Source organism: Pongo abelii, chromosome 4, assembly GCF_028885655.2.
Source record: "Pongo abelii isolate AG06213 chromosome 4, NHGRI_mPonAbe1-v2.0_pri, whole genome shotgun sequence".
Lineage (NCBI taxonomy): Eukaryota > Metazoa > Chordata > Mammalia > Primates > Hominidae > Pongo > Pongo abelii.
The window spans coordinates 168,741,356-168,755,779 of NC_071989.2; the positions used below are offsets into that span (position 1 = coordinate 168,741,356).

A 14,424-nucleotide genomic window follows, 5' to 3' on the forward strand; every position below is an offset into this window, starting at 1 on the left:
TATTGTAAATTTTTCCAGTTTTTACTGGACCAAATTGTTTCAGCTGAGGAGATGTGGTTTGGCTGACGGTGTAGCCAAATGCCCCTAATAAGAGCCACACTGCAAAGGAGTTCCACTCCATTTACAAGAGGATCAAAACAGTTTCTCCACCCACTGACTCCCCTGAGGTCATTGGCTTGTTTGACACTGACTGTGAAATAAATCAAATCAAATTTATAACCCCAGAGTCCCAGAATGTCAGGGCCCAGAGGGATGTTAGAAACCACCCAACCCATGGCTGGCATTTTGTGGACCAGATAAATGATGCTTTAGGTCCCCACACCACACTGCAGTCTCTGAGCCTGCTCATTGCCTCATTTCTTCAGCCAATATTGAGTGAAGGCCAATGGATTTAAGAATATGTAAAGTCAGCGCTTTGGGAGGCCGAGGCGAGGTTAGAAGTTCAAGACCAGCCTGATCAACATGATGAAACCCTGTCTCTACCAAAAAATACAAAAATTAGCCGGGCGTGGTGGCACGCACCATAGTCCCAGCTACTTGGGAAGCTGAGGCAGGAGAATCACTTGAACCTGGGAGGTGGAAGTTGCAGTGAGCCGAGATCGCACCACTGTGCTCCTGCCTGGGCAACAGAGTGAGACCCTGTCTCAAAGAAAAAAGAATAGGTAAAGAATAAAAAGATTCCTCCATTTATGCCCCACAATAAGGAGATAGGGACTGGGGACCACAGGCACATCAGGAACTAACGAGGGGGCTGCTGGGGGCTTAATAACAAAAGATTTCATTTAAAAACTGTCTTTCTCAGGGACCTCAGACTGGTGCTGCCATCTGTCTGAGTGGTGCTGCCATCCGTCTGATGTCGTTTCAAACCTCTCAAATCATCAGATTTCATTTTCATTTCAAATCTCTCAAATCATCTGATTTCATTTTAAACCTGTCTCTCACCTGTGAGGGGACCTTGCACTGGTGCTGCCATCTACCCATTTCTTCATCTATAAAATAGGGATAATCCCACCCTGCTCAGGGAGCTGTTGTTGGGATTAAATGAAACAGGAGCTAAAAAAGTTGGTGGCACATAACAAGGACCCAATATGCATAGCACCTTTTGGCTTGTTTTTCAGTTTTTTTTTTTTTTTTTTTTTTTTGAGACAAGGTCTCACTCTGTTGCCCAGGCTGGAATGCAGTGATGCAATCCTAGTTCACTTCAGCCTCAACCTCCTGAGCTCAAGCAATCCTCCCACCTCAGCCTCCTGAGTAGCTGGTCCACAGGTGTGGGGGCCACCACACCTGGCTTTTTTTTTTTTTTTTTTTTTTTTACTTTTTGGCCTGTTTAGTTTTTAGCTTTTATTTCTTCTTTTTCTTTTCTTTCTTTCTTAATTTTTTTTTTTTTTTGAAACAATGTCTATGTTGCCCAGGTTGTTCTCAAACTCCTGGACTCATGCGATCCTCCTACTTCAGCCTTCCAAAGTCCTAGGATTATAGCCATGAGCCATTGCACCTGGCTTTTTAGCTTTTAGATAACATTCATTGGATTTTCCCCAGTTACAGAAAGAATTTGTGTTCATGGAGAACATTTTGGAAAACACCGAAAAGCACAGAGAAGGAAAATTCACCCATAATTCCCCCGCACTCAAAGATAAGCACAGTTGACATTCCAGTACACACCCTCCCAGACCTTTCTATACATGAGCATTGTGTTGAGACTTGACAGTGAATAAACAAAAAGTATATATATATATATATATATATATATATATATATCTCCACACGCATAAGTATGTATATTTTGTTTTCCTGTGAGCTGCACTGTGGTGATTAAGAGCCTCTGTCACAGCTGCCTGGATTTGAATTCTAACTCTTATCACCTACTAGCTCTGTGGCCTCGGGCAACTTACCTATCAAATTTGAGTTTCTGTTCCCCTGTGTGTAAGAATCACGGCCCCCAGGCCAGCCATGCAGGTTGGACACAGTCATCAAGAATTGTTGTAAATGACAGTATGAATGGTGCCTTGTAGAGCACAGTCATGAGGGACTGCCTTGGGAACAGTGGCTGTTGAAGGAGTAACTGGCCCAACAGCCATTAAGCACTTAGCCTATCGCCTGGCACAGAGTCAGAGCTTGTTAAATGGTAGCTACTATTCTACAGACAAGCCCTGAGGTTTTGATGAGTGGCCCTCAGGTTCACGGAGGGTTGAGACCTCCACTGTTCATTGTTCACTGTTCAGATTTGTTGAATGGCACCTTAAGGATGACCTGCTGGGGCCATGTCCAGCCAAGAAATGTTTTTCCCTGTGTATATCCTGCTCAGTGTGAGCCTCTGATCCTTGCACTTCTCAGTCCCGCTAAATCGCCCTTGGGCACTCAAAGACTAAGTGATGTGGGTGGGCTCACGGCAACATCTGTTCCTCGATTTATCCCTCCTCCCCTTACCACACCACCCCAGAAAAAAAAAGAATAATAGAAATGCTTCCCACATGTGGTTTCCCAGGGCTGCACCTACATAGCAGGTGAAATTCACTATGGATTTGGGTGGTGTGCAAGATTGGAATGACATCTAGAGATAGCACAAGAAACTGGGAGTCACATATTCAGTCAGTCCATCACTGAGCAAATATCTATTCAGCACCTACTACATGTGCCAGGGCCTGGGCTCTCCAGAGACAAAGTGGTTCCCTGTTCACTTCTCTTTCAATCTTTTAGGTTCCTCAGAAATGAGTGCCTCTCAGTTTAGGGCCAAAATGTCTTCAGCACCTCTCAACCACTGCTAATCTCCCTTTTTGAGAAAGAGGGAGCAGGCCTCATTCACACCACAGTCTGGAGCTACCCAGGAGGTACAGACATTGTTTTGTTTTCATCTTATTTTCTCCACCATGATGTTTTATTTATAGTAAATGATGCAAGTTTTAAAATAGTGATAGAAAGCTTCCTTCAAAAGAATTGAGATACCAAAAGCTAATTGACACAAAGAAAAGCGCTAAGTAAATGGTGGTCCACGTGGCAGAATGATGAATGCTTAGCAAGCTTTAGACCTGGGATGGGTGAGTCTCAACCTTTTGAGGGTTACTGATCCCTTTGAGACCATGACGACAGCTATGGACCCTCACCAAGAAAATATAGGAATGTTGCCCACAATTTTAGCAGGTTCAGGAACCACGTGGAGCCCATAATTCAGCTGGTATTGGAAAGAGCAGTAGGGTAAGTCTCAATGCCCAGACAGCACATAGACCTCAGCCTCTTCACCACCTTCTTCATCCTGGTAGCAGTGGTAGTGGTGGTAACAGCAGCGCTGGCAGTTGTAGTAGTAGCAGCACTCAAAGCAGTCATCATAGCTATACTTATTGAGTGCTTTCAATGTGCCAGGTACTTACCAAGCCTGATCTCACCTCATCCATACAGAAAAGAATTATTACCCTCCCCATTTTCCAGGAAACCAAGCCTCACCAAACGTAAGGATCTTCTCCAAGGTCACCCAGCTGAGAATGCCAGGGCTAGGGTTTGAACCCAGATCTACCTACCTGTGATGTCTGAGCAGGTCCTTAACCACTAAACTCCACTGCCTCAATAAATATTTGCTGAAGCAAATGAATGGCAACTTGAACAGGTCTTGGTGGCCACTCTGCCATTCACCAGGTGAGTGACCTTGAGTGAGTCACTCCCCTCACCCTCACTGACCCTCCATTAAGGAAGGAGGCTTCCCAGGCCTGGCAAGCCATGATTCCAAGAGGCAGGGCAAGGAGCATCAGGAACATTCCATGAGCAAGGGAAGCAGAGGCAGGCTCAGGGCCAGGCTCGGGAACATGCACAGGGGGTTAGTGGCATTGTTAAAGAGCCCAGCGCAGCCCTGACTTCCAGCACAGAGTGTCCAGGCCTTCCAGCAACCCACACTTCCTGTTGTATTTACTCCCCTCTCCCAGCAGCTTCACCCACCACACTCTTCTCCAGTGACAGGTCTGTTTGGCTGCCCAGGGGAAAAGATCCCTGTCACACATCCTCTTACTTGCCTAACAGGCTCAGCATCTTGTTACTTAACGACAGCTTCTTGGTTTCCACCAAGGCAGGCCAGTGCAGCAAACAGGACCCCCCTAATCCCAGCAGCTACTGTGCTGGCAGAGGAAGAAGGAGGAAGGAGGGGGCCGAAAAATTTGTGGAATCCGTGGCAGCCTGGCGGTCCAGTCCCTGACCCACACTGCCCCGCTGTGGTGAGAGTCTAAGGAAGCAGGCACGCCCCAGCAGGGATGGGCAAGGCTTTGGTCTCTGACTTCATGAGGACTCTGATTTTTTTTTTTTTTTGAGACAGCCCAGGCTGTAGAGCAATGGAGCAATCCCAGCTCACTGCAGCTTCCACCTCCTGGGTTCAAGTGAGCATTTTGGCTAATTTTTGTATGTTTAGTAAAGACAGGGTTTTACCATGTTGGCGAGGCTGGTCTCAAACTCTTGACCTCAGGTAATCTGCCCACCTCAGCCTCCCAAAGTGCTGGATTACAGGTGTGAGCCACCATACCCAGCCAGAACTCTGAATTTTAAGGCTGAAGAACACCCAGCTCACACCACTCAATTAAAGAAGAAAAACAGGCACAAAATTGGAAAGCAGTTCACCCAAAATTATACATGTAGTAAAACAGGTCCCAAATATGTTTCCTAAAATTAGATTTCCAGCCCAGTCAGGGATTTACAGGGACAATAATTAGTATTTAGTTAATTACTACTCATGCAGAGTTGACTGAGTGACAGACACCTGGGATCCAGAGTGCTCATAAGGACTCTACATGTTTTTACCTTGTTAATCCTCACAACAATCAGAGAGGTCAGTACTATTATTAGCCCATCTTACTGATGAGGAACTAAGGCTTAGGGACGGTATGAAATTGGCCCAAGGTCACATGGCAAGAGCCAGGATTCTATCCCAGGGAGTCCCATTCCAATAAAAAAAGGGGACTCCCTGTCAGAAGTCACTGAGGACTTGTTCAGGGTGCCCTCCTTTGCAGGAGGACAAAATAAAATGAAATGCAAATGGAACAAGAGGGCAAGATCAGTGTTCACCTACCAAACAAGTGAGGATTAAAAAGGCTGAAAGAGCCCAGAGCTGGGGAGTTGTAGAGAAAAATGTCAGATTCAGGCACAGCTGATAGGTGGGTAAATTAGTACAACCAATTCAAAAGGCAATTTGGCTGTCAGGGCTTAAATGTGGAAATGACCCAGTGATTCCTCATGTGGAATTTATTGCACAGAAACACTCAAATGTGCATGAAAAAGTGAATGCATGTGACTTCATCACTGCAGTCCGTAATAACCAAAAATTGGAAATCACGTATAGAGAAGGCATTAAATAAAACTACCATCTATCCAGACAGTAGGATGTAATGCAGCCCTTGTGGGGCGGGGAGAGAAGTGAAGTAGCACCACATACTTTGACAAGGAAATATCTTTTACATACTCTAAGCAAAGAGAGCAATTTGGGGAAAGGTATGTGCAGTATGACCCCATTTTTTAAAATCTGGAAGGATTCCAAATAAAACTGTTAACTCTGATCCCTTCTGCTTAAGTGGAGTATTTTTACTCTAGACTTAACAGATTTTTTGTAATACGTATTTTTTAAATTCAGTATATATTACTTTTGAAATAAAAAAAATATACAAATCTGGAGGGGAAAAGAAAAGAAATGAAGATATAGCTCCTTTCCAGAAGGAATTTACAATCTGGGTGATGAACTAGGATTCAGCCAGCCCTGGGACGGCTTAACATGAAAAAGCAAATAATAAAATAACAAAATATGATCTGCTTGTATGAGTTCTATGGGGTGCAGAATAAAGAAGTCCCTCTGAGTTGGGTGGGGCTAATCAGAGCTGAGTTCCTGGAAGAGAATGGGTCAGGATATAAAGTATATTTAGAAAATGGTCACTATTTATTATTTTCAAGATGCCAGACTCTGTGTCAAGTATTTTACATGGATATTTTCATGTATTCACAGTAACTCTATGACACAGATATTGTCCCCATTTTACAGATGGGAAAATTGAGGCTGAGATTGCTAATTAACTCTTCTAAAGCTGAACAGCCAATAACTCAAGAGAGGTTTCAATACGGGTCTGTGTCATCCCAAGTTCTAGGTTCCAGCCACTTGACCACACTGCCTAATCAGCCAAGGGCAAAGAATGGCCCCTGGCTGCTTCTTCTCAGAGGAATAAACAGCGTAACGAGCCCAAAGCCAAAATGTGGCAGTAAATGCCCATGAGAAAAGTTGGCATCACCCCCTCACCTTTGGCTGAACACTTCTCAAGGCCATGGTCCTTGGAGGGTACATTGTAAGAAAACAGAGGCAAAAATCTAGCCCATCGTTGTCCCTGAAAAGGTGCTTCCAGTGTGATGAATGTGAAGAACAACCAAAAAACGTATGCCACGCGGACATAGGGGGAAAGTGAAATTTATACCCCCTTCCTAATGCTACATTTGCTCTGTTGAATGGCCTCTTAGCTGCCATGATGCAACACCACACCCCAAACTCATCTCTGCATTCCCACAGCTTGTCCTCATGCCCAGCACTTAGCAGGAGCTTAGTGTTTGTGGAACGGATGAATGAATGAATGAACAAATGAATGAACACATAAAAATTTAAATAACTATGACTATCATATACTGGTCTCTTGATCCAAAAAAAATGGTTCCAACAATAGTACCTTCCTCACTGGTACCTTCCGATTATAATTATTAAATAAGCTAGTGGTGTGAAGAGTTAGCACAGGACCTGCAGAGCACACACACAAGATAAATGCTGGCTACGATGAATCTTAGCTATTAGCATTATTGATATTTGTGTAACCTTTAAAAGAGCCAGTTTCTCAGGTTGCATCCCCATTAATTCATTTATTGCCTATTTCACAACCACCTTCAATGGGGTTGGCACCAAACAAAGTTACAATTTTTTCCTCAACAAACATGCTTTCCTGCTCTAGATCCTGTCCATGGTTTTGCCATGTTGGCCAGGATGGTCTCGAACTCCTGGTCTCAAGCGATCTGCCCACCTTAGCCTTCCAAAGTGCTGGGATTACAGGATCCCACCTTGGGCCATGGCTTCAGCCTCCATCCTGGGCCCTGTGTGTCCTCATGCAAAGTAATGTGCTGCCTGTATACACACTCATCCCTGTGTAATGCACAAGGCTTTGAAACTTTACCTCCCTCACTCTACTTCTTCCCCAAATTTTATTTTTTGTAGAGACAGGAATCTCACTATGTTGCCCCAGCTGGCCTCAAACTCCTGGTCTCAAGCTATCCTCCTGCCTTGGCCTCCCAAAATGCTGGGATTACAGACTTGAACCACCATGTCTGGCCCTCTCCAAAATTTATTCTCCAGTTTCCCATTTTGTCAAGGCCAGTTTCCTATGTTCTTCAGACTCAGTGACAGAAATAAGCCCATCCCTGTGGACAGAGACAACTCCCCGCATCAGGAAATACCAGGTGTTCATACATCATAGTTGCATTTCAGCTGGGGCCTTCTGTACAGTCTTAATCCAAAAGAGTAGCTCCAGTGGTGAGACCCAAATCTAATGGTGTGAGTCTTGTCACAAATCAAGTCACAAGATAGTGCCCTCCCTTGTCTCACCTAGACCAAACCTAGAAAGTACCCCACTGCCTCATTTGCTCCAACCTAAAAAGAGGTCAGTACTTATACTTGGCACTTACATCCAGGTATGGATAACCCTCTTTCTAAGTTGAACTCCTGGCTGACTTACTTCTGCACCAGGAGCCCAGCCATTGCCCCCCAGCAGCCACTACTGAGTTACTGGGCAGAGAATTAGGAGTCAGGCTCCTGTATTTCTTCTTCTTGATTATTTGAGGTTTGAAACAGGCCAAATCTCAAATAATCAAGAAAGTGAAATGCTACAGAGAAGAAATTCAAGAGCAATCCAAAATCAAAGATGGGAATCCTTGTGGCATCTGTGCCAACCACCTCAGAGATTTCCAGCTACTCTCTAGGTCTTGGTGTCTCCACCTGCAAACTGGTTGGACCTGGCAGTTGCTAAGATCTCTCCCATTCAGATATGCTCTAAGAGTGTTGGCACTTCTTTTAACAAATAGATTCGGTGATGATCCCACAGACCAGGCCCTTGGGAAGCTCAGTCTGAGAAGTCAGGAATACAAAATATGCCACAAGCCAGGTGGCAGGGACAGAGACATGGTTAGAAGGTACAAAATGTTCTAGAAAGTATTCCGTTTTTTAAGATATTTAAATTTGTATATACAAGAGGAAAAATCTGAAAGTATACACACCAAAATATGGTATTTTGTCACTGCAGAGTTATATGTGCTTTTAAAATAGTTTCTCTTTTTGCATTTTTATATTTTCTCATCTTTACACAGAGTATTATTAATTGCATCTTTTTTTAAAAAAAACACATTTTTATTCAAATAGAAGTTAGTCTAAATCCCAGATATATTACAAGCATGCTGTGTGACCTGGGGCAAGTCATTTAACCTCTCCAAGTTTCAGCTGACTTATATTTAAAATGGAAATTGTTTTTAATTTAATATTGCCGTAAAATGTTTTGGGATCTCAAATTCAGAGGGGTGAGTTAATCGTGTTTCTTATTCATAATGTCTCATCATCATGAGTCGATGCCAGGCCTCTCTCTTATTATATTGATTTATTTCCTTTTATTCCCATTCCCATTTCCCTCTGCCTCCACCCCTAGGCATTCTGTCTTTAATATGTTTTTGTTAATTTGAATGTGTTTTTGCAAAATGCATGTGGTTGTTTGGTGAGCTACTTAAATGGTATTATGTCATAAATCTCATTCTATTTCCTACTTTTTTCACAAAGAACCATGTATTTCAGATCCTTCCACGTGGTCATGTGGACATGTCACCCTGGGCCTCTAAATGCTGCATAGTATCTAAGAATGCATCTACCCCATTCTACTTTTCCCAGGGAGGGACATCCAGGTTGTCTCCCACCTCCTGTCACTACAGACAACATTGCCATGAGCCCCCTCATATATGAACCCTTATGGACTTGTGTGAAAATTCATTGAGATCTGTGTCCTGGAGCAAAATGGCTGGGTCACAAGGTGTATGTACACTTAATTAGACCAAGTGCTAGCAGAGTCATCTCCAGGATGTGTGTACAGCCTGTGCCCCCACCAGCCATGCACAAAACTCCTCGTGTCCCCACACCCCACACCCCTGTGTGAACTTGGAACTATCCAGCTTCCTAATTTTTGCCAGCCTATCAGATATGTCCCTTTGTGGTTTTCGTTTTCGTTGTTTTTTGAGAGACAGGGTCTTGCTCTGACACCCAGGCTGGAGTGCAGTGCCATGATCATAGTTCATTGCAGCCTTGAACTCTTGGGCTCAAGGGATCCTCCTGCCTCGACCTCCTAAGTAGCTAGGACCACAGGCACGCACCAACATGCCTGGTTAATACTTTAATTCTTTTGTAGAGACGGGGTCCCCCTGTACTACCCAGGCTGGTCTCAATCCCTTGGGCTCAAGTGATCCTCCTGCCTTGGTCTCCCAAAGTGCTGGGATTACAGGCATGAGCCACTGCACTCGGCCTCTTTGCGGTTTTTATTTTATTTGACTGCCTAATATTTTGATTATCTTTTCATATGTTCATTAGCCCTTGCGTTTCCTATTTTGTAAATTTCCTGCTAATTTCCATTGCCCACGTTTCTACTGCGAACATTTTTTCTTGCTGATTTGTAAGAGTTCCTTACATGCTCTAAATATCAGTCCCTTGACTGTTCTGGTCATTGTAAATATCTTCTCAGATTCTTGCCTCATGATTCGTCCTTTTGAAGTATTGTTTTTCTTCACCCCTAGATCAAAAAAAATAGTCTTTTATGTTGTTCTCTTTTACCTTTAAAACGTTACCTTTCACTTTTAGGTCTTTAATACACCTTCTGTTTTCCACGGAAATAAGTCGGCATCTACTTCATGACGTTTTGTGAAGGATAAACTAATATCGGGAAAGCACCTAGCACAGTGCCTGACCCAAAAGAGATGTGCAATTGTGGGCGATTATTGTTATCACTTAGATTGAAGGTGGCAAGTGCTGCAGGAGGAAATTATAGGAGCTTAGATGCTGTTTAACTAGATCAAGAAATGTTTCATGGACAAAGGCGAAGTTATTGAGGCTGGCCCTAAAAATGAATGTAGGATTCATTCATTTTGAAATGCAAAGGGAAGTATTCCGGGCAGAGGAACTGGCTCGGGGAAAGGCCTAGCGGCAGGAACGCTGCGGGTTGACAATGTTGAGGAGAAGCATATTGGGGCGAGAGCTTGACTACTCACAAATTGCTGTCTTTCTGCCCGTGCCCACCCCCCTCCCCACTGCAGGCTCCTTGTTCTCCACCCTGAAGCCCCCCGACGCCGTGTTCAAGGTGGTGTTCTGGCTGGGCTACTTCAACAGCTGCCTCAACCCCATCATCTACCCATGCTCCAGCAAGGAGTTCAAGCGCGCTTTCGTGCGCATCCTCGGGTGCCAGTGCCGCGGCCGCCGCCGACGCCGCCGCCGCCGTCGCCTGGGCGGCTGCGCCTACACCTACCGGCCGTGGACGCGCGGCGGTTCGCTGGAGCGCTCGCAGTCGCGCAAGGACTCGCTGGACGACAGCGGCAGCTGCCTGAGCGGCAGCCAGCGGACCCTACCCTCGGCCTCGCCGAGCCCGGGCTACCTGGGCCGCGGCGCGCCGCCGCCAGTCGAGCTGTGCGCCTTCCCCGAATGGAAGGCGCCCGGCGCCCTCCTGAGCCTGCCGGCGCCTGAGCCCCCCGGCCGCCGCGGCCGCCACGACTCGGGCCCGCTCTTCACCTTCAAGCTCCTGACCGAGCCCGAGAGCCCCGGGACCGACGGCGGCGCCAGCAACGGAGGCTGCGAGGCCGCGGCCGACGTGGCCAACGGGCAGCCGGGCTTCAAAACCAACATGCCCCTGGCGCCCGGGCAGTTTTAGGACCCCCGTGCGCAGCTTCCTTTCCCTGGGGAGGAAAACATCGTGGGGGGGAGGGGAGGGCGGGGCGGAGGGGGGAGGGGAGCGTCCACGCCCGGTAGACGCGCGCCCCAAGGGGAACCGGGGGGAGGGCCGGGGAGAGGGGCAGCTGCTTTTCTGGCAGGGGCATGGGTGCCAGGTACCACGCGGAGAGCCGGGCCGAGCATGCTGAGAGCCTGGGGGACCCGACGCCGCCGGGATTTACCTCTCTCTCTCCCTCTGTGTATATATAAACGAGTCCCTCTCTACTTGTATTTAACCGTGGGTGCACGTGAGTGTGTCTGTGCGGTGTGCGTGTGTTCCGCTTGTGTGTGTGCGTGGGGCCGCCCTGTGGGGGCGGGGCGAGTGTGCGCCCAGGAGGCAGCCGGGGACGTTGTGTGTGTCGTGACTTCGTACCTCTCAAGCCCCTCCTTGTACTTCACTGAAGGATGGCACTTTGGTGGGGTTGGAAACAAAGTCGACATTAAAGGTCATTTCTCCTGTTCGGCTTTGAGTGATTTGTGGACGAGCGGCAGGCAGAGCCTTGCGTTTCCTCTTCCTTCCGCTTCGGATTTGACCCCGTCCTAGGTCTTAGGGTCCTTCTCCGCTTTCCTTTCCCGTGCCCTCCAGTCTCCACCCCAGAAGAGCCGCTCTCACCATGTCTGAGGACAATCAGTGCTGGCTCCCCTAGGTCCCATTTACGCCTTTGCGGTTACTGACCTACGGGGCTGCACCAATCTGGCCCTGTGGCTGAACGTGACGCCCTGGACTTGCCTAATAAATCCTGCTTACCTGCTTTTGACCCTTAGCAGAATCTGAATCCTCCTGCAGCTGCTTCCTGCTGTGACCAACACTGAGCAATGTCTGGCTTGGTCCTGATCCCTAGAACCCCAACCCCCGCTGGGGTTCCCCGGCCAGTCCCCTAAATGGGCCTGTTTCCTGAAAGATGATGAAGCCCAGGCAGAGAGAGGGGCTGGTTCCCTTCCCCTCGCCTTTGCATCCCCAGGCCCACACTCCACTGATTGTTTGCCTGTGCCCACAGAACTTGAAAAGACTTCCAAACTGCAGACGTTTCTGGATAAGATATGGATCCTTGGGGCCCAGCAACACACAGGGTCACAAGAACCCTCCCAAGCTCTGCTGACTTGTGACCCTGCCTGGAAAAAAGCACTGAGGAAGGTCACACAGAAAGGTGGAGCATTCTTTGGAGTCGATAACTTGGGTTCTAGTGTCAGTCCTACTACTGATTTATTGTATGAAGAGCAGAGAATTACTTCCCTTTCTGGATCTTGGTTCCCCATCCGTGTAATGGTGGGGTTGACTCTAAGGTCTTTGCTGCCTCTGAAAGCCCCTAGTTTGAAAACAGAATAAAGGACACTGGGCAAAATATGAAACATTTTTCTTCAGAGATTCAGAAAAGCCTAGGAGGAACGCTCTTCCCCCATCCCATCCCTTTTTCTCTTTCTACTTTGCTTTTCTAAGTTGAGCTTCATAATTTTGCAAATGACAAGAACCTCTTCCAATAATATTAGCACATCAATCATTCACTCTGTAGGTGATTGAGAGAGAAAATACTTAAAGGAGAAAGAACCAATGATTGATGTAGTTGAAAAGTATAGGGGTTTCAGGTACTGGATCCAGGGGCACAAACAAGATTGTCAAGTTACTCACAGTCTCTTACTCCTTCCTGTAGCTTCCATCTTTTAGTTCTGCTTATCTTCGTGTATTACCCTAGTTTCCTTATTGCAAATGCCTTCCTCACAACATTCTTACAACTTGATACCCCCAAAAGGAGAAACAAGATTGCCCAGCAGTTCTGTCAAAAAATGAAAAAGAAAAAGAAAATCGGCTGGGTGCAGTGGCTCACGCCTGTAATCTTAGCACTTTGGGAGGCCGAGACGGGTGGATCACCTGAGGTCAGGAGTTCAAGACCAGCCTGGCCAACAGGGTGAAACCCCATCTCTACTAAAAATACAAAAAATTAGCTGGGCGTGATGGTGGGCACCTGTAATCCCAGCTATTCGGGAGGCTGAGGCAGGAGAACCGCTTGAACCCAGGAGGTGGAGATTGCAGTAGGCCAAAATCACACCATTGCACTCCAGCCTGGGCAACAAGAGCAAGACTCCATCAAAAACAAAAACAAAAATCCTAGGAAGCCAGAGATTCTGTATAACAAACCCCCTTAAGACTTTGATGAAGGCTATAAACTCTCTTTCCATAAAAATGCACATACCAAAAAAAAATTACATTTTCATTCAATTTTAGATGCCGTACCCCTGTGTAAGATCTCACTATCCACGGTTTATATGCTCTGAACTGGATTTTAGTAATTATCTAGGCCAACTCCCTCCATTTTACACATGGGGAGACTGAGGTAAATAACTTGACTGGGTCACACCAAAGCTGTAGAACCCAGGTCTTCTGCCTCTTTGTCCAGTACCTTTTACATTCCCCTGTGTAACCATCCTGTAGTTAAGTACATCCTCCAACAGAGAGCAGTCCTCTTCTTGCCCAAATGGAGAAAAGGGGGCCCTAGGAAAAGAAAAGGCCCAACTCCATTCCTAGAGAAGAAGGAATCATCTGGGGAAGTTCTGAAAACATTTTGTTAGGATCACAAATCTTCCAACAAATCTTACACAGAAATCTGATATAAGATCAGCCCATAGTGGAGTGGAGAGAAGAAGACAGAGCCTCCTCAGCCTCCTCCTCTTCCTGAGACACTTGCTCTGGCCTGCCCCAATCACCCCGGGGTTCCACAGAATGATGTTTAAAAATCACTGGTCTAGCGTAAGTAAATGGGATTTGGAGTCAGTAGGGCCTTGGTTCAAGTCTTGGCTCTGCATGACCTTGGGCAGTTCATCTTGCCTCTTCTGGTCTAGCAAATGGACATGATCATCACAGCCCACCAAGACACACAAAGGATTCAATGAGATCATTATAGTATAAACACCGAAATGTAAATCACTGGGCAGATGCAAGTTATAATTTGGACCTTGGATATTTGAAGCCATAAGGCATCAAAGGCATTTCCTGAGCTGCTCAGTTCTGATGATCTCATTCATTACTGGTGTTTGGAGGTCACCCAGGCAGCACAGAGAGGCAGTAGCAGCCTCCTGTTTCTTTCCAGAAGGAAGACTGGCCAAGCAGTGGCTTACATCCCCTAGAGGGTGCTAGGGTCCAGGTCTGCCCCTAGCCAGAGTCTACATTTTGCTGGCCTTTCCAAGTCACCTCCTTGTAGCCAGGCCCTGGGACCACCCAGAGTTCACCAAGAGCCCCTCAGGCAGACAGGTCCTCTCCGTTCTGATCTCCCAACTAGCAGCAAAGCAGCCCTACTTTTTCCTCTCCAGCCACCCAGACTGCTGGGTCATTGTCACCACTGAAGCATGCACAGGAACAAATCTGCCAACCCCAGTCAAGAGGCCAGTGGCTTGGCAAGTGGAATACTAGTTAATTTTCCAGACTTGGACTCAAA

The 14,424-nt window shown here is 46.6% G+C and overlaps 1 protein-coding gene across 1 annotated transcript in view; it reads left to right on the top strand.

Annotated features, from left to right (window-relative positions):
• Window positions 1-11,457, top strand: part of ADRA1B (adrenoceptor alpha 1B) — a 56,408-nt gene extending 44,951 nt beyond the window's left edge. Inside the window, exon 2 of the mRNA XM_009241239.3 lies at window positions 10,330-11,457. Coding sequence (XP_009239514.2) covers window positions 10,330-10,937 — 608 coding nt within the window. The 3' untranslated portion in view covers window positions 10,938-11,457. The remainder of the gene's footprint in view (window positions 1-10,329) is intronic.
• Window positions 11,458-14,424: the final 2,967 nt, after the last annotated feature.